General features: G+C 32.7%; 2 protein-coding genes across 3 annotated transcripts in view; one reads left to right on the top strand and one right to left on the bottom strand.

Moving 5' to 3' along the window:
• LOC140438320 (uncharacterized) overlaps window positions 1-12,422 on the top strand; it is a 45,523-nt gene extending 33,101 nt beyond the window's left edge. For both annotated transcript variants that reach the window (XM_072528003.1, XM_072528001.1), the window contains exons 5-6: window positions 7,536-7,822; window positions 12,143-12,422. In XM_072528003.1, the coding sequence (XP_072384104.1) occupies window positions 7,536-7,822; window positions 12,143-12,315 (460 nt within the window). In that variant the 3' untranslated portion in view covers window positions 12,316-12,422. The remainder of the gene's footprint in view (window positions 1-7,535; window positions 7,823-12,142) is intronic.
• A 6,766-nt stretch (window positions 12,423-19,188) lies between these two features.
• The window catches only part of LOC140439803 (glucose dehydrogenase [FAD, quinone]-like), a 38,370-nt gene continuing 36,604 nt past the window's right edge, over window positions 19,189-20,954 (bottom strand). Inside the window, exon 5 of the mRNA XM_072529947.1 lies at window positions 19,189-20,092. Within this exon, the coding sequence (XP_072386048.1) occupies window positions 19,248-20,092 (845 nt within the window). The 3' untranslated portion in view covers window positions 19,189-19,247. The remainder of the gene's footprint in view (window positions 20,093-20,954) is intronic.

Raw genomic sequence — 20,954 nt, 5'->3', positions numbered from 1 at the left:
GTTTTTAAGAATAACTACAATTATAAGTGTGAAGAATACAAATATAATGATGATAGAATGAAGTAAGAACAACAAAAACTTATTAACAAATAGGCAGTGAACATATTTTGACCAACGGACGTTCTAGGATGCCATCTGAAGCTGTACTTAGACTAACGCGTATAATGCCGTCAGTGCCACAATAAAAATCTATGATTCTTGCTAATTGCTAGCGAAGAGAAGGCTCTTGTTCATTTTTTTATGATGGGGTAGGACTATTCCATTTGCATCGCTCTTGAATAGAATGATAGAATAGAAAAATTTAAAAGTGACTAGGAATCAGTGCCTGCAAGTCATTAGGGTTAGAGCTTGCTGCACACAAACGACAGGGGTTAAGGACTACTTCTATTTAACTAATAAGAGTATATAATTCTTCGTAAGTTAAAATTTGTGTACACAAAACACGATATATATGGTTCTTGAATGATTTGACTAGGACCTTGGCTAACCTATTAAAATAAGGGGCGCCACGCAGACAAAAATTCCAGGTAAGAGAAAGAGCCTGAGCAGCGTATACAAAAAAGGATGTATATATGTGAAATTAATAATATAATTTTAGTGCATGAGGACTGTATTAACTGGAGCTGGTTCAAAATAAATTAGGATATGTAGTAAAGGGGTATACCAATAATAGCAAATCAAGTTTATAAAAGATCTTACCAATACTGCTGCTACACACACTCGAAGTATTTGTAGGCTTTCACTTGCGGTTATTTCTCGTACGGTGGAGCTATCTTTACCGGATTAGAAACACCTGTCTCGCGGTACTAACACTAAGATAAAAAGCTAGAGCACACTTTCGTCTGTATACGATTCAAAGAGGATTCGCGGTATTATTCGCGTAACTATAAGCGAAAGAGAGAATGTCTGTTACAAGCGGCAGTCAACAGTTGAGAGAGAGAACGTCTGTTGCTAGCGAAAGTCAACAGCCAAGAGAGCACCTCTGTTGCTAGTGACGGTCAACAGTAGAGAGAGAACGTCTGTTGCTAGCGATAGTCAGCAGGCAAGAGGGCACGTGTTTTTCGTTTGCTATTTTAAAACTGTCTATATTTCTAAAGGAGTGGGGTTGAACTGGGTGTAGAAAGGGTTGGAGTAGGTTATGATTTTAAAATTAAGGTGAAGAATGATAGTAATTATTACAGTAAAAAATAACATGATTTTTCGCATGTGAAAAATTGAACAAGCAGAGTGAGCTAATTTAATGATTCCATTGCTAGCTCCTTTAAAATTTGTACCTTGATCACTTCTAATTGTTAGAAATTTACCGCGTCGAGATACAAAAAGGACTCAAGAACTAAGCCTTGAAGTTACTTCCAAATAAATGGCCGTTGTAAGCACAAATACACAGACACATATTCCTTGTATGTTTTTGCACCTCTATGTTTGGATATTAATAATGAAAATGGTCCTGCGAAATCCACACAAATAGACAGGAAAGCACCTAATGGAGTAACACGGGAAGTTGGCAAATTTGCCATAAAAGGGTTGTTAGATTTTGGTCGGTACCTAAAACAACGAATGTACTGTGACAAACAACAATCAATGACACTTTTTTAAGACACAATCCAAAAACGCTAAAACAATAAATAATGCCTTTAAAACAGGGTGCAGATACATTTGGTTAGACCAATTAATGATAAAATCAGTTGGAAGATAAGTTTTAGGTAACAGAAACGGATGTTTAACATCAAAAGACCACTAAGACTTTTGTAATTGACCCCTGCTCTCAAAATACCATACTTTTTAATAAAAGGTGTAAGTTTATGAGAGGATTTGGGAAAAAGCGAATTCTATCTAATTTTAGTAAAAAATATCCGAAAAAACGTTAGCTTGTACCTGCTTAACAATGTATTGTAACGCAGATTCCATTCCGGAAGAACTGGCAAGCAAATCTGAAGAGGTGGCATCAGTTTTTCCCTGGAAAAATTTAGACAGGAATTGTAAGAGGTACACCATGACTCTCTGAATTTTGATCAGGGATGAAAATTTGGAAAGTAGAGTAGATAAAATGGTATTCAAAATAACCGTTGTCAATATTAATATTGTTGGAATTTTTTTCCCTAACATTTCCGTAGGATGTAAGGAATTAAAATTAACCTGAGAGGGCCAATACTCCCTTGATTCCGAAAGAAAGTCAGGGCCGCGCCACCAGAGTGACAATTATAGTAGCTGTGCCGGTGTCAAACCACGACTAGCACAATAAGGGGGGTTTAATTAAATGGCACATAATGCCAAGAGGATCATGGTATAAGTTCTTTTATGTGTCTAACACAAAGACCATGTATGTGTCTAACACAAAAATCATGTATGTGGCTAAAACAAAGATCTTCTTACAAATGAACCTATTTTACAATATCCTTACGTTACCAAACCATATAACCTGACAACAGGTGCGAGTAACTTTGCAATAGTTGCAGTTTTAGAAGTTAAATTTCAGAAATAAACTACTCTACAATTGAAAATCAGTTCCTCTGTATAGTCTGAGCTGTTAAATATTTCCACAGACAACATAAAATTAACACTCCCTCATGAACATTTTTACATTTTACACCGAATACACTAGGTTAAAATAAAATAAACAGTATAAATATTGATGTTTAAGTGACTTGTTACATTTGGCACTAGAAACAAATATATAATATTGACTTATGTTATCTGCCACACAGTAAGAAACAAAAATGCCTTCTACTTTTCTTAAAATTAACCACAAAACAGGTAAGTTATTATAGTGATAAGACCTAAAACAATAAAAGACTTAAACAAAAATCCCACATTTTTAATTAAGAATGTCAAAAGTTGGAGTTTTTGGAATTTTTCAATTTTGATAATTGTCAGCATCGATTTCAGTCAAATCTTGATCTGTCGATACAGTTGAGTCGGATGAAGGTAAGCTCCTATAAAACTGATGAAAAACAGGTGGAATAAATTCTAGTAGAGGCAATAGATCAGCCTTCTTTTCTTTCGATATTGGCAATAACGTGTTTCTTATTTTTTGGATTTTGTCACCATGAGCTAACCATATTTCGGATGCTTTCTATCGCAAAAACGACACCTCCTGGTATGGTTCATAATCATCCAAGCTGGTTTTAAATTGGATGATACCAAACCGTTTGCTGTACTTTAAGGTACGCACAGGTTGCCACTTAAAATCGTTCTGTGCAACGTCTTTTTTTCTTTTCACTAAAGGACCTTTTAACATATTTGAAAAGTCTAAAAAGCCGTCCTGGGTCATCTCGATAACCAAAAATCTAGGACATCACGATCGGACAAGCTGACACCAATCATAGGGATGGGCTAGCAAAATACTACTATTTTGTTTTTTTCTTTCAATTACAGCATGATCAGCATCCACTTCCATATGTGAGTGTCCAGGCAACATGAATTTATGTTCAATTGTGCAAATTCTTGGAGACTGTTGCAAAGCTAACGTTAGCATCATTGCCGCTACCTACGAGTTTTTGTTTTGTCCTCCGCACGTATGCGAATATAGTATTACTTTTGTAATTCCATCAGGAAGATTTTGGATATGTTTAAAAATACATGAAGCTATTTCGTTGGCCCCACGAGCAGCAGTAGACTCATGCCACATGTAGCAGTGTGATTGGTTAGTTTTATTGTCATGAATTGTTAAATTAAAAGTCCAAAGCTGGTGTTTGTAAAAGGCAATGGCATTTGACATTAACGGTGTAGCTAAGCACTGCTGTAGATCTAACGTTAAACATTGGACATTTTCATTTTCTTTTGCTACTTGTTTATCTCTTGCTTTTTGTTTATATGTTTCATCGGCTAAAAATAAATGGTAGTCTCGCTCATTAGTAAGTTCACACTTTGCCTCATCATCTGTAGCAATATCTATTTTTAGCTTAAAGTTGTGGCATTCATCACAAGTATCCAATTTTCTTAATTTAATCGCTAATCTTAAAGCATGAAAAGAATTGAATATAATAGCGATATGACACTCCACTTCGATATACTTCTCGGTAAAGGTCGTACATCATTTTCATTGGAAAGTGCGACGGTCTATTATTTTCTCGTCTCGTGTAAAGGCTTTCATGTCTCGGAAATGACAATAAATGTGTACGAACATTATCCATTGTTTCTTTAGAGAATTTGGATGGAGGAGTTGCACGTCCCCTCCTGTCATCACTAATAAATCCAGATAATGGAATGCGTTTCTTGCGACAAACTAAATAAAATTGTTTGTTTTACCAAATGAGTTGAGAAAACAAATTTTGCACGTTTGTATTCGTTTTCCATCAATGTCTAAGAAATATCTATTGGTTGTAAGGCTATATTTATGGCGATTAGGGTCTTCTGTTCGAGGTCTACTGAAGGCTTTGTCAACAATCTCTACCAGTGATCCAATGTACGCTGCTCTTTTATTGTAGGAATTTAATTTCCAATATTCCTTAAAAAGTCTCTTTTCATCAAGAATTTTAACTTGGCACTGTCGTCTACAGTTTGGCAAAGGCAACATATTTCTTTCTCTTTGTCTCTTTCCACTTTTAGTAATGTAAGGCAGTCCAGCATTTCGTTTTTCCGTTCTTTCGCGGCGAATTTTTCTAGAATCATTTTTAATTTCACGTGTTTTAATTCAACGAGTAAATGCAACTTACAATTCAGGTTTATCTTGAAAATCAGTTTGGGGAAGAGGTCTACTATTTCCAACATCTGGCTTAATTAAATTATTTTTATGCTGATTTGTTACATCATCAAGTGCTGTAGACGGCCCTGCCCCACAATCAAAATCAACCATTGGGAAACGATGCTTCTTGTTTTTACTACTAGGATCAAATGTAGGGTCTTTATCAGAATCATCATCAATTTCGATCCATTCATACAACTCGTTTTCTAAAACAATATTACTCTGTCACTCTCCTAGTTAAAATGTAACAATTTGAAAATATTACTTATTCATCATCATTTTGGCTTTACAACCCTGTGTGGGTCCTAGCCCCCCCAAGAATTTTTTTCCAGTCGTCCCTATCCATCGCCTTCCTCCGCCAAGCACGTATTTCCATATTTCTCATGTCTTCATCGATGTTATCTAGGAATCTTGTTCTGGGTCTTCCTCTTCTTCTTTGACCAATAGGTCTATCAAGGAGCGTTTTTCTAGCTGGGTCGGTTTGCTCCATCCGCATTACATGGCCTACCCACCTCAGACGTCCTATCTTTATGTGTTTTACGATATCTGGTTCCTGGTATATCCTATAGAGTTCGAAGTTGTATCGTCTTCTCCAGACACCATTTTCATTTACCGCTCCATAGATGCGCCTTAGTATTTTTCTTTCGAAACATCCTAACATGCTTTCATTGCTTTTTGTTAAAGTCCAGGTTTCTGAACCATATGTTAGGACTGGGCGTATTATTGTTTTGTAGAGTTTTACTTTTGTATTTCTTGATATAACTGTAGATTTAAAAAGGAGATTAAGCCCAAAATAGCATCTATTAGCCGTGCAAATTCTGCGGTTTATCTCTGCGGTAGTGTCATTTTCAGTATTGACGAGTGTTCCCAGGTATACAAATTCGTTAACTAATATTACTTATTACTGATAATAAATTTCAAGTATTTCAAAAAAAGCTTACCCTAATTTAAAACGTCTCTTTGTTTGCGTGCCATTTCCACAAATTTTTTACTTAGCACTCATAGTTGTTGCACCTTTCTCAAAAATGATAATAAATACGTTCCAATACAAACTCTGATAAAAAACTGATGAACGTCGACACAATGGCTGGCAGTTCTAACCATTCTAGAAACACAAGACAAACAATATTGGCCTGGACGTATAAGAGGTACTCCTACAATACACACGCAACACACGTTAAGCATAAGTCTGATGTGATTTTTCACTGCAAAATTGGTAGTGTAAAACTATATAAGTCTGACTTATATTATTTTACCCACCCCATATTAAATCATTTCGACTAATGTATATATACACAATCATTTTTAATCTATTTACGTTTCGTTATTGACTTTATGACTTTACACAATCATGCATTTTTAGTTATTGTCGACGAATATGACTTAAAACAAAAATACGATTTTTTGACTTATGTGCTTATTTCCTCTATACGGAAATATATAACCTAAAGTTAAATATCATCTGTACTTCGAAGGTCCTATATATGAAATATTTAGTAACGTTATACAAAAATATTTCAAATCTTTGCAATTATCTCTTATTAAATGCATCAAGAAGTTACATTCGCTAGACAACTGCACTACGTGTTACTTATCAGTTAGTTGTCGGTGGACGAAGTAGTATAGTGTGTCTTATCAGTTTTCAATATGTAATATGAAAACTAGCAGAAGCGTTTGCAAAAGCTAGTAGAAGAGTTTTTGTCAGACGAAGACAGTGATGAGAATGTTCGGGATAAAAATTTTAAATTAGGTAATAATGACGAAATAAGTAGTTCTTCGTCAAATAAAGGTGTCCGAAATGTGTTCCGGAAAGCAAAAAACCAAAATTGCAAAATTTACCATCATCACAAAACTCAAGAACAGTAGACGATAGATACCATTGAAAATGTTATTTCCCAAAATCGACTTCCAAAAGATGAAAGCTCTTTAGCAGACGATGATCTTGCGATTGATTATAACACATCCTTGATATGGAATAGTATAGATGGTCATAACTTGAAAAATATTACATTCAGTGTTCAAGACTTGGATGCCAAAGCTGAGTTTTTTGATATCTATGAAAAAAACCCTTCGACTATTTTCAACTTTTTGTAAACGACATTATTAATAAGTGAATTGTGCAAGAAACCAATCGATATGCACATCAGAAGTTGAATATTATAGGTGGTCACGATCCAAAAGCTAGAATTCATAAGTAGATAAATACAGATACCGAAGAAATTAAGACATTTTTGGCCTTTCTTTTCAGGATGGGATTGCAAAGATTGCTAAAGTTGTGTTCGTATTGGTCAAGAAATCCATTATATGGAAACAAAGTAAAGTGTCTTAAGTGACAATGATAATCGCGACAAAGAATTTCGACTGTATAAACTATCATCCCTATTGGAGAAGCTAGAATCAAATTTTCAAAGAGTGGTAGCGCTGGGGTAAAAACTATGCATTGATGAAACTGTAGTTTCATTTAGAGGCCGACTGTCATCTAGGTCTAGAGAGTTCATCAGGCTACTGAGAAAATGTATTCCATATAAATGGATGTGTATTGTGAAGCACGGTTGTATCACACTTGCTTCTCGCAGCATTTAACGTCTTAATTCAGTGCACCACAACAATTTTTTGTTGGGTTATGGTCTTATAAACTATTACGTTGTAATTTTTACTTCACGTTTTTTTTTCGTAAAAATACGTAAAAATATGTTAATTGAAATGACCAGTGTGATGATTTGCTTTATCATGTTATTGTTATAATATAATAATAAAATTTTAAAATTGACAATTTCATAACAATAAGAAAGGAAAGTCTTTGGGAGAAATCTTTAACCTTCCTTAAAATTTCGACTTTTTGTTTAATTAGGTTTGATCGAGCAGTGGAGAGGGAGTTACTAAGAAGGAGAGATACATCTTTAAACGGAAATTTACCGACCGGATTGGCAGAGACTATAATGCCTGCAAAAGATCTCAACCTTCCCAAATCACTTATAGATAAAATGGCAGAAGCAACAGCCAGTCGAATAGAAACAGTATCGCAGATGTCAATGATACCCGATACAGAATTATCCGATGTTGTGGATAAGTTTGCTAAAGCTGAAGCAATGTGTGCATTTGCGGGAGCCGTAAAAGCGGCTGAAGCAGCTGCTGAAGGTAAGGTCATTTTTTTACAAAACTGTCTTCAAATTTTCATCTTTATATTTGTTTATGATAAAATTTATGTTATCAATTACAGGTACAAATAAATACATTAATGTTCGTTCCGTATTAACGATCTAGTTAAATCACATATCACGGCAAATATACATGCCTGTCACAAAGTTGATTCAGTACCAGCTTGAGTATTTTCGTATTTACTGATATATTTTTTAATATTGCTGAAGCGTGATTTCTTTTTTTCGACCAATATTTATCCCATCTATCTTCTCTTACATTAACAATTACAGCTGATCATCCGTCATTCTTCTTCTTCATGTGGCATATCAGAATTATGGTCTGACGTTGGCTATCATCACTGCGAAGGTTTCTCGATCTTCTGTCACATGATATAGTTGTCCTGCATTTGTTATCTAAGTCCAGTCAGGAATGTCTTCTAGCCAAGAAATCTGTTTTCTTCTTACAAACTTTGACCTTCTATTTTGCCTTTAGGCATTAGTTGTAGTATTCTATATCTAAGTCCAATCAATATATGTCCTAGATAAGATATTTTTCAATGTATCTATCACATTGGCTTTGGTGCACATTAAATGAGTCGTGTGTATGAGCCTTGATATTACATCCACCTCCTTTTTTTTGGCTAATTTTACCTTTTTTTTAATTCTCCGCTATAGATGTCTATATATTTTTTATTTTATTTAATTCGTTGATGTTGTTCTAGCAATTTCAAAAACCTTCTGTTATCCATTATCCATTGTTTATGCAGCTTTCGTTAACTTGGTTTTAAAATTCATTTCATAGTTCCTATGAATCTTCTAGTTGTTCTCCTATATTCTTGATTCTATTGTTAAATTCTTATTATTATATTTATATATTACTAGCTGACCCGCCGAACTTCGTAGCGTCTTAAAATTAAATAGTGTATCAAATATTGTTTTGAAGCTATTTTTGTGTGGCATCTTAAAGCAATAACTCATTAAATGGCAATAAGCCACAATTGAAGTTTAAAATCAGATTATTTGGGTGAAACATCAAGGCCATTAATGTTAGAATAAGTAAATATCAATCTTATAAAAAATAGAGGATTTAATAAATCTTAAATATGTAAACACGTATGGGAAAATGAACATAGAGCTCAATGGAACAAGTGAAAAAGTGAAAAGTAAAAAATGAGACACATTGTGCCACAAATTCCTCGGCAGAATTCAGTAGGATCTGGTTACACATATTAAAAGAGGAAGTTAATAAAAAGAAAATACCACTATTCGGGGTCTTATAAGTTAGTAACATATGGAGGATACATCATTTATGTTTTTTAAATACATGTAAAATCAGAGTTTGGTGTTTATTGAGAGTAAACTAAATGAAGGACATATGCTGTACCACGTCGGGATAGTATTATGAGGTTTTTTTCCATGTTTTTTTCCTCATGATTTACTATGGAATCACTAATAGGAGAATTTTTACTGTCATCATGGCATGTGGTTCTCTTTTTAAAGATGAATCACACGCTATAATTTTTCTGACGGATATTCTCAAGTTAAAGTTGATTTACTAGGATTCTATGAACGCAACTCAGCAATATTGGTAATATCATTTTAAAGTCGTCTACTTTAAAATGTATAATATATATCTGAATTGTCAATATAAATGAGTCAGCAGTTTAAAATTAAATTATAAGAAGAATTTTTCACCATGTTACAAAAAACAAAATTTGTTTAATTTATTATTGTTTGTATTTTGAGAACGATTTTCGAAGTGGAAATTGAAACGTCAATAAACTTATTTTAAACTTTAATTGTGGCTTATTCCCATTAAAATAATAATGTATCAAAGTTCAATAAGCTCGTCTTTCGAGTCTGTTAAGTAACACTTTATACGCCACTACAAATTTAATGAGGTTAGGCATGCATTTAATTCCACCGCAGCATTTAATTAGGAAATATATTTTAGTTGATTTTGTTTTTTGTATTCTTTTTTCTTTCATTTTATTCTAATTTGTTTTATTCTATTTTAATTACTTTATTTTGCTTTATATTATTCATATATTCATTTGATTCTATTTTATATTATTTTATTTAATTTTATTTTATTTAATTCTATTGTTTTTAAAAAAGGTTTCACATAGCAATAGCATGCGATATTTCCAAGTGGTCATCCATCAAACCTCCAACCGCACCCGACACTGCTTGACTTCGGTGATCGAACGAAAATTGGTATACTCAGTGTGGTGTGCCTTTTGATCAATCTTTCATACTGATATTCATTTTGTTAATCCTAGGTTCCTTCGTGGTCATACTATGGCGCCATCTATTAGTTATATTGCACTTTAAAATGACAGAAAAACTGTTTTTAAAGTCTTTCCATACAATTTTTTGAAAATTATCTTTTACACAAACCTTCTTCCCATAATAACACAAGAAAAAAAAATGATCTAATTTGGTGCAGTCGTTCTGAAGTGATGGCTGTACAAACATTTCGGCGATTAATTTTTATAAATATATATATTTTACATATACAGTAGACTCCCTCTATAACGAGAACTGAAATGGCAGACTAATTACCTCGTTATAAGCGGATCTCGTTATATCCAACAACAATAATACTGTGCATACATATGAATATGTAGTCTACTAAAACTTTAACTTTCTATAGTGAAGCCATTCGGAGCAATATAACATGCTAATTAATATTGTTTGAATGGCCTTTTTGAAAAAAAGTTGTTTACTTTTATTGACAATGAAATACATTAAAACAAAAAAGAGTTGTTTACTTTTATTGTCAATGATATACGTTAAAACAAAAAATCTGTATTCTGTAAATCTGTATAAAGCGTATTTTCAAGAATAACAAAAACTACTGCGTCTGCAATTGGAAGAAGTCTGTCATTTTTAACTGCTTGAAATTGTCCAGTATTCTATCTCTCATATTTTCTAAAGATGTGAAACAGCAAACAAATGCTTCTTCATTTGCGTTTTTTCTTTGGATAAAGTTTCTGACAACCTTTAAAACACTTTCCACATCTTGTCTATTAGGACCTATATTATTAGGTGCGAATGGTCAACCCCCTACAATGACACTTGTGAATCATAAATTATATATTTCCGACTAAGAATCATCAATTGTAAGAAGTTTATTGCGGACGGCACTTAAAAAAAGGTATTTATTTATAGCTACGGTCGGGCCAAAACGTAAAAAAACACGTTTTTCAATCTTATTTTCTCTCGTTATAAGCAAATTTACCTCACTATAGAGGGTTATAAGTTCCATAGAAATTTCACGGGACATCTAATGTACCTCGTTATAAGCGAAACCTCGTAATAACCGTGTTGGTTATAGAGGGAGTATACTGTATGTATATCCAATGTTAATTAAATTGGTATTTGATTTTTGTCGCTGGATTAGTTTTAACCTTAGTTATGACTTTTCGGAAGCGCTCATTTACAAGTATATATGATCTATTTGATTTCTTGAATATTCAGGGTTACTGCCATCATCAAATGGGGATTTACAAGTACTTACATAGTTGTCGCTTGGTTAGTTTATACTAGGAATTTGTAATAATCATATCGTCTTCTTTACAAAATTAATACTGACTTCGATCGTTTGGTTGTCCAAGACCATAGTCCTATAGTTTGACTTTCTCAGGATTGCTTTATTATTTATATTGTCCAGTTTATGCGTAGAATCATTAGATACACAGAAAGGCATAACACAACTTGTAACTTTGTTATGTCCTAACTTTTTAAATGCCCACCTTTCACAGCCGTAAACAAGTAAGCATCATATATTTATAGCATTTCGGTGTTTTAAGCAAGTGGATAGCTGAAGTTTCATATTATTTTTTTTTGATTACTACTCTTCGTTTAATATATTTGATGTCGTTAAGATGGGTATTAATTTTTCTGCCCAAGTATATGTAGCCCCTCCATTTGCGAAATCTGCTCATTTATGTAAATATTTGCTGTTGGCTATTATTATTGTTTTTACTAAATACATTGTGAGATCTCCGTTGTTTCTTCCTTTTGTCAATTTTTTGTAAAATATAGGGACTTACATTTATTAATTCATGGAAACTACAAAAAATTATTAGCAGTAGATCATTCGTTTATTGTTTGTGAGCGAAACAGTTTGATGCTTACGTCAAAAGAAATGCGTCACGATAATTTACGAAGACTGTTTTTTATAATTTTCTATATCTATATCTTCCATGGGTTTACCTTCACTTATATATATTTCCCTCTCTCTCTATCCATTTTCACGAACTATCTTACTATTTAATTTTCTAAATTGATTTAAGTTGCGTTTTGTTTATAGCCGCACCTCCAGAATTAGCTGAAGAAGCAGCGTTGGCCAGTGCGAGAATATATCAGAGTGAGTTGAATGCCACCGAAATCAAAGAAGAATTTTCGGGTATTAGACCAATGGAAGTTATTGGATATATCGGCGTTACTAAACCAAAATATCCAGTAAAGTCTGAAAAAAAGTAGTACATTTGGGGACCAAAATAGTTTTAATATAAAATAAAACTATTATATATTTTTACCTTTTGAGACACTTGATACGCAAAAATTTAATAAAATATATTTATAATGGATTTTTAGAATTATTTTTCATTGTAATTTACCATCCTTCTTATCTTTATTTCTATAAATATGCCTTTTATTCCTTTTCTTCTTCTTATGTAGACATGACTCTGTTTGTTGCCTCCAGTAAGTTGTTGTTCCATCGTTTTTAATACTCTATTTGATGTTTTTTAGCTTATATAATCGTTCCATTTCCAGTTCCAGTTCTCCGCCTTGATCTCCGTCGTATATCTGTACTTCTAGCCATGTCTCATAGTGTCTTACCATAAATTTTTGTAAGAGTTGTCACCACAACTATTTCTAACATTCTTTTTGTCCTCTGTGTCAGGTCGTATTTCTGCCGTGTACGTCAATATTGGTCTGATTACTGTTTTGCTTCTGCCTTTCATTTCTTTTCTAATATTTTTATTTTTTCTCTATACTCTATTCCTATACCGGTTCGATACTTATATATTTTTATAAGTTAATATCTTCCGTCAAAGAAGTATCTTTTCTTTTCACACACATCACTTTCATGCCCTGCAGTTACTCCCTGGATTATCTAATGTGTGATGACATATAGAGAGACTATATATAAAGTGTTTAATTATTTTAAGAGCTTTTTGTTTTTGAAGTTGTTACCGTGCTTATAAATTGTACGTTCTCAAGGCTTTAACTTTCATAACTGACGCAGTCATTCGGATTTTTCGAAATTGAATAGTGTTCGTGTTAACCTTGCTGAATTTCGTGTGGAATTTTTCTTTTTAAATATTAACGTAAAAAATCCACATTTCGGGTACGGTAACAGCCAAACGTCCAGGGCTAGGAACAAACATTGTCCAAAATTCATTGGAAAAACCAATACTAGGGAGAAGGAATCATCATCGTGCGAAATTCTATTGGTGCAGACGGAAGAACAAAAATAGTCTGAGAGAATAGAAAATGAAAATATGTAAGTGTTTCCTATTTTAACAAAATCCATATTTTTGCCTATATAGTATATATTTTTTGATTCACTGTGAATGACATTTTAGAACATTTAGTAAATTTAACTTTTAATGAAATGCATCAACCTAATTTTGAATAAATTAGATATCAAGTAGATAATATTCCTACTTTTGTGTTGTGCGAAATCGTGCAAAATTTTTTAAATGATCATGGCAATAGATATGCAAATAATCCTATAAATGTTTGTCTTTTCGATACTGTTTAAAGTAAATTAACTGACAAAGCAGCAGACCTTATTGCGTCAAGAAAAGGACTTGCCAAAGATCATGCTTTACGTCGGTTCCGGATTATCCAATTTGTGACGACATATACAGGGACTATACATACTAGAGTATAATTATTTTCAGAGGCTTTTGTTATTGTAGCTGTTACTATACTTAGAAATTGTACGTTCTCAATAAATAAATCTGGTTCTGAAATAATAAATTTATTCCATACTTTTGCATCATACTTAACTAAGTACATTATTTTGGTTTACCCTGTAAAATAAATATTCGAATAATACATCTTTAAATAGGCGATTAGAATACTTTTCACTTAAAAGAGGTATCCTGTGAACTTTGTTTGTATTTAAAAAATTGTCAATTACGCCATTATGTCAGCACTGATGACGTAATATGCAACTAATATATTGTAATTGATGGTCATTCAAAAATAAAAATTAATATGTTTAAGGATTTTTAAAAGTCGTCTATTTCTGAAATAGGTAAAGAATTTATTCCATACTTTTGCATCATACTGTATATCTTATTAATCCGTTATTGTTGGTATATTCTTATTGTTGACTTTATTTATTTATTATTTATTTATTGTTTAATGTGGAGTTTTGCAGACGATCAAGTAGTGATTGCACAAGACCAAGACGACCTCAGCTACATGATGAAGAAACTACAAGAAGAATATACCAAGGCTGGCCTAGATATTAACCTCGCGAAAACAGAGTACCTATCTACAAGTGAAGAAGACATAGAAGATCTACAGATTGATGACAACGTAACAATCAAAGGAAAGGATAAATTCAAATACCTGGGGTTTATAATCACGAAAAAGGCAACAACAGAGGAAGAAATTACACAAAGATTAGGACAAACAAGAACAGCAATCCGACAACTTAACTCAGTATGGTGGGATAGACACCTAAATATGAAGACAAAAACGCAGATTTATAAAACATTAGTGCGAAGTATTATGACATAAGGGGCCGAAAATTGGATCATAAACAAGAAAAACAGCAGTAAGATAATAGCAACAGAGATGGAATGCCTGCGAAGATGCTGCAGAGTAACAAGAATGGATAGGAGAAGTAATGACAAAATAAAGCAAAGAACATCAATAGAAACAGACATACTAACATATATAGAACAAGAAAGACTAAAGTGGTATGGACATGTAAGAAGAGCTAGCGACAGCAGATGGATAAAAAGAATAACCGCATGGAGCCCCATAGGAAGGAGGAAAAGAGGACGACCCCGAAAATCCTGGAGGAACGAAGTAGACGACGCCATGAGTAAGAGAGGACTAAACGATGGAGAATGGAACAACAGAGAGAGATGGAAACGGTTGAGCGAGGGAAGGCAGTGAATACTGTAGAATCCCTAAATATATATATATATATATATATATATATATATATATATATATATATATATATATATATATATATATATATATATATATATATATATATATATATATATATATATATATATATATATATATATATATATATATATATGTTTAATGTGGGCAACCAAAGCCTGCTACATTCTGTTGAAGGGTTAACTACACATTTTTTTCATTGAGTAGAATGAGAGCTGCTTCTTGATTGCTCTCTTCTTCATGTCTGTTTCTTTCATGATTATTGAAACATCTTTCCAATGTACTCTGTGCTCATTGGACTACACTACAACTTGTAGGTTATATATATTTTTCCACATTTTTTAAAATAATCTTTTTTGAAAACGATTTCCGTATTGGAAATCTAAACGTTATTCTGTATATTTAGATATTTTTTCTAACTCTACCCTCCATGATATCAAATCAATTAGATATATTACTTGCTACAACTGCTACTTTAGTTTCCTTTTGGCAATATTCCTAATTGCAATATTATTTGTATTATTTTGTCTTCTCCTTTATTTTTTCTTGAACTTAACCAACATCAATATTCATTTTCAAATTTCTTTCCTGAAATTTTTTCAACTACTTCAATAACAGCGGTATCTCTAATAGTATTAGCCATATTTCTCCAAATTGTATTAGAATCCTTTTATGTTCCAGCTTATTTTTTCTACTACTTTTGCCCGGAATAAACATATTTTCTAATCTCCTAACATCCATAATTTAATTTTTTGTGATATTTTTTTGATTTTTTGGTTTCATTTCGTTTCTTACTTCAATGTCCAGCACAAGAAACTTATATTGCTGAACCAAAGTTTTATTTACTCTTATTTACCTTGTAATCCTGACATTCGTTTCTAATAATATTTTCTTTCCTGGTCATTAAAATAATACCCACATCAAAATAATCTAAGGGACACCTATATAAATAGCTTTGAATTAATGTTAGCAGCAAATAGAAACATACATTTATGTTTTTAATCTTTTTAGTTGGTTTTTCGATTATTGTACTAACTTGAACGGTAATGCTAATAAAAATAGCTATTAAAAATTAACAAAGCTTCAATATGCGTTTTTTGTCTATAAGATAAAAAGTAATATTTCTTTATTGGAACTTGATTTTCGATGTCTATGTAAATTTTTATTTGGTTTTGCAATTAATTGCCAATAATGGAAAGACATCATTTAAATCGCCAAACGCAGTGGCATGCTATCGGGATGCCAAGATCGGGACGCTGTGGTTAAGATATCAAGAAACTGGTGATGTTTCTGAACGTCATCCAGGCTGAACGTCGTAGAAGAATAACCAACCAGATTGAAGATCGCTTTATTGGTTGTAGACTTTGCGAGATCGGACTCTAACTGCATTACAATTACAAATGAGGCTGCAAGAGAACCATTAGATACTTGTAAGTAGCAGAACCATTAGAAATATACTGCATGGAGTAAGGTTAAATGCTAGAAGACATGTGAGAGTGCTTGTGTTATCCAGAGGAAATTACGCTCATCGACATCAGTGGGCACAAGAACACGCAAATTGGGTTAGACGTGAGTGTGCCTCTACTTTGTTCACAGATGAGTCCAGATTTGGATTTATACCAAATACAAGACGGACAAGAATTTAGAGACGATTTGGCAATGCTTAACAATTGGCTACCGTGCAAGAAGTTCATAGACAGCAAGAAGACAGTATAATAGTGGTGTGACACCACTCTTGGTGAAAGAAGCAATCTTGTTTATCTGGAATCTAAATGCAACAAAATACCGCAATATTCTTCTCGAACCACTTGTTGTACCGTTTGCATAACAAGCTGGTCCCAAATTTCAATTAATGTATCACAATGCGCGTCCGCATACTGCCAGGGTCGTGCGAACATTCCTTAAAGATAATAAAATTGAGGTTTTACCATGTCCTGCACAACCGCCAGATTTAAATTCAATTGAGCATGTATGGGACATATTGGGTAGACGCATTTTACAGAAAAATATTGCGTTTAAAACAAGACAGCAACTGTTTGAGGGCCTTTCAATGGAGTGGAACAGAATACCGCAGCAAGACATTGATCATCTGATCATAAGTTTGCCATAAGATGTAGGACAGTAATCAAATACCGTGGAGGTCGTACACTAACTGAAACTATGAACTACTTTTTTGGGAGTTGAGGGGCAATATATTAGCTTTTTATTTTTTAACTTGCGGAGTTCTCTTTTAATTTTTTTACGAGCTATTGCGATAATTCTATGAAATAATGTTTATTATATATTCAGGACACTTGTGTATAATTCTTTATTAAAAATATTTGAAATAAATGATTTGAAATCCTTAAGTAATCTCATATTTTGTTTTTGTCCCCTACATTATTTTGATGTGTGTATATTTGAGAATTATTGTCTTCACTTTTACGAAATATTTATACGATTGTAACCTCGGAAACCTTTTTTGGATGGCGCTAGAAAGGTCACCAATGGAGACACTGCAGACGACAGTGTCTCAGGGTCCACCGGACGAAATAAGGAAAGATAGGACAGGATAAAATATATTAGAAAAAATACAGAAATAAATAAAAAGATAGATGGGTAAAATTACCAAAGATAAGATAAGATAGAAAAAGGGCGCCACTTAACTTTTTGGGGTTCAAGGGGAAAATTAAGAAACCTTAGGAACGAAAAGAGATAAGGAAAGATATTTAGGTTCTGAGACCAAATCCAAGGAAACATGTCAACAGTTAATTATTCAATAAATTTTGTCAATACACTACATAAACAAATAATAAATAAATATATTAGGTGGACTCCGTCCAAATATATTAGGTGGACTCCGTCCACCTACTTACCTATGAACTTAATCAGCCTGATCTCTCTCCTGGTCGAAGATATAATAATAATTTAATAAAATAAGCAAATATTCAGAGGTATTATTTACCAGGAAACTTATTGGGAGTAGAGAAATAAAATAAAAAGAGCCTGATAGTATTTAAAAAAATTCAACTAAAGCTGATTAAAGAAATCTTTCTTCCCTGTTTATGGGCTAATCTCAAGATAATGGGTACAGTAAATTTAAAAATGGATACCAATTTTATTATCGCAAATAAAACAAAATTAATTAAATTTAAATTTAAAAGAATAAAAAAAGAATTCTGTATTATAAAAATGAAACCAACCCGCACTTGGTTGTAAGTTAACTGTCTCTTTCGCACTGTTTTTAGTTTAATTAATAACTGTTCTTACTGAATATTGAATGTTCGTAATTATTATTTGTGAGAAGTTCTTAATAACCGATTGAAAGTTCGTATGAAAATATTAAATGTTCTTCTAAATGAATTGCTAAATCGGTAGTTAACCTTACCTACAAGTGAAGAAATGGTGGGCGCAGATTCGTCCAGGATTGGGTAATATTATTACAATATTATTTCCCCAGATAATTGAAGGTAATATGATTACGATAACTTACAATAAATCTCGATGAATGCTGCATTATTTCACTGATTCTACTATACTTTACTAGTATCAAGCACTGAAGTTAATTAAAATAAAGGTACTTTATAACAATATTTAATCTAATATAATATTAGATTAAGATATTTCAAAGATTTAAGTGTATACACACTTAAAGAAAAAATTCACAGAGAACGGTAAGATAGGCAAGCGTCTTTACTCGAAGACTGCTCTGCTCCGAGTCCGTTTCGTCCTCTCAAAATTTAACAAGTTTAAAAAAAAATTGTGATATCCCCCACCCAAAAATTACAACTTGCCTAAAAGAACGCCAGGCTGTTTCCCACTCTAGGTAGATACCCGAATATAGAAAAGTTCTAGGTAGGTAACGGGACTTTTGTCGTTGGAAACCGTGAGAAGCGATAGAACCTTTTGAATTAGGTTCTTTCAGAAAGATACTATAAAGAGCTTTTACGACTGTGTTTACAAATTATCAAAGAGGACCCGCCTGGAACCGAGAAAGGTCAACAAAACTCTACTATAAAATATATTACTTTGGCCTCTTTTGGTGAGTACGACCATCCATACTCTGAGAACCCGTGATAGTCCCATGTTACAATAAAATTTGCAAGGGAGCCCACCCACAGATCTATTTGCGGATACGGCCATGAGCAACAAGGATAAAGGGATTAAAAAAGTATTAACTATTTTAATTCTAAAAAAAAAAATGTTACACGATCAATGATTTGATCAATTTTATTTTATTGTAACAGTAAAATTAACTATACGTTATGACATTAAGAGTTCAACCTTCCATGATCTTTCTTAATAAAATCAGCTGCTTTTTCCGCAATTAAGTAGCAAATTGCGTTTATGTGACTAGAGGTAGAAAGAGGTATAACACTAGCATCGGCAACTCGTAATCTCTTAATTCCATATACTTTTAATTCGTTATCAACTACGTGACCAACTTTTGGATTTGGACCCATTTTGCAAGTACCGACTGAATGATTATTATGACATACGATGTATTTACTAGCACACTTCCAATATTCTCTACTCATGAACTCGTACTGTCTGCATTGTTTTACCGGGTTTTGTTGCAATTTGGCATTTATTTTCTTAAAAGGTCCCTGTTTTGTAAGATTTACCGCGAATTGTACTCCAAGATAAACACTTTCTAGATCATGTCCTTCAGGGTCTGACAGTATGTTGGGATCTATATCTGGATAATCTAAAGGATTGGCACTCCGTAATCTAACTGTACCTAATGATTTTGTATGTAAAGGAGTTACAAATATTTTAAACGAACTGGCAGAGTCAATACCGTTTGCCGGTACACCTATATCTGGTCTCCACTTCATAAAACGGGATATCGCGTCAGTTGTGATATTAGAATCGGCAAAGCTCATCTCCAGATCTGAATAACCAGGAGTGGGTTCAAGTTTAGTTTTATAGTATCCGACACCTTGAGATGTCAATGCTTCAGCAAGATATCCAGTACCATTATTTAAATATTCAGCAATTGATGTTCGAAGAGTTTTTATTGGCTCTGAAAGATTACTCGTGTACACCATGCCATAAACTTGTAAATGATCCGAGAAACTACTTCCAACTTCCAGATCTTGAACTACTGGTATCTCTAAAAGTCAATTAATAATAATGATAGATTATATTAGTAAAATATATAAAATAATAAAATATCTAGTTGATAGTGTCAGTAAAAAATATGGTAAAATAAAAAAAAAATAAAATAAAATAATATTAAGCACCGGAGTAAAAAGTTTAACAATTTAACAATTTTGCAACTAGTGTTTTTGATAATACGGTATTAGTTTATTTTTCTTCATCGTATTTTCTAAATAGCTAGGTACTGACGACTTCAAATTTAAAGTTAAAGTTAAATGAAAGCAGATAATATGTACTAACTAGAGAAACTAATTGGATAGCAAAATTAAAATACATTGTACTTTTGACATTGTCATGCATACTGAACATTATACAGATTGGGAACTCGAAGAAGTGTACAAATAAGATTTAGCATACTACGAATTAAACTGGGATTAAACTACAATTGATTGTAACATAAAAATTAAAAAATTACATTTTATATTTGTTTCCAATTCAGCAATCGTTTCAAAAATTCTGAAATAAAAAATGGATGATCTTAACCTGTATAATATGTTTATAATTGATGGTGGGTAGAAACACTAATTTGACAGTTGACTTTTACCTAGATTTTATAGGCCATGTATTAAGGTAAAATTTCGATAGTGTGGCTGTACCTTCGGATTGATATCAAATTCTGATCTTTCGGTGCTTATTACAGTAAATTGTAGATGATGTGTCTCTAATTTACTATCAATTTGTTAGTTTGGGTATATTATTATTGCTGACTTCTTCTTTTAGTATTGGAAAACAGATCTTGCTACATTCTATTGATTTGTTTGTAATACATTTTTGTTTATTTTGTAAGATAAGTGTCAACCCCTCAAATATGCTAG

This window comes from Diabrotica undecimpunctata, chromosome 4 (assembly GCF_040954645.1).
Source record: "Diabrotica undecimpunctata isolate CICGRU chromosome 4, icDiaUnde3, whole genome shotgun sequence".
Classification (NCBI taxonomy): domain Eukaryota; kingdom Metazoa; phylum Arthropoda; class Insecta; order Coleoptera; family Chrysomelidae; genus Diabrotica; species Diabrotica undecimpunctata.
The sequence above is the reverse complement of the archived record's forward strand: the minus strand, read 5'-3'. Positions and strand labels throughout refer to the sequence as shown.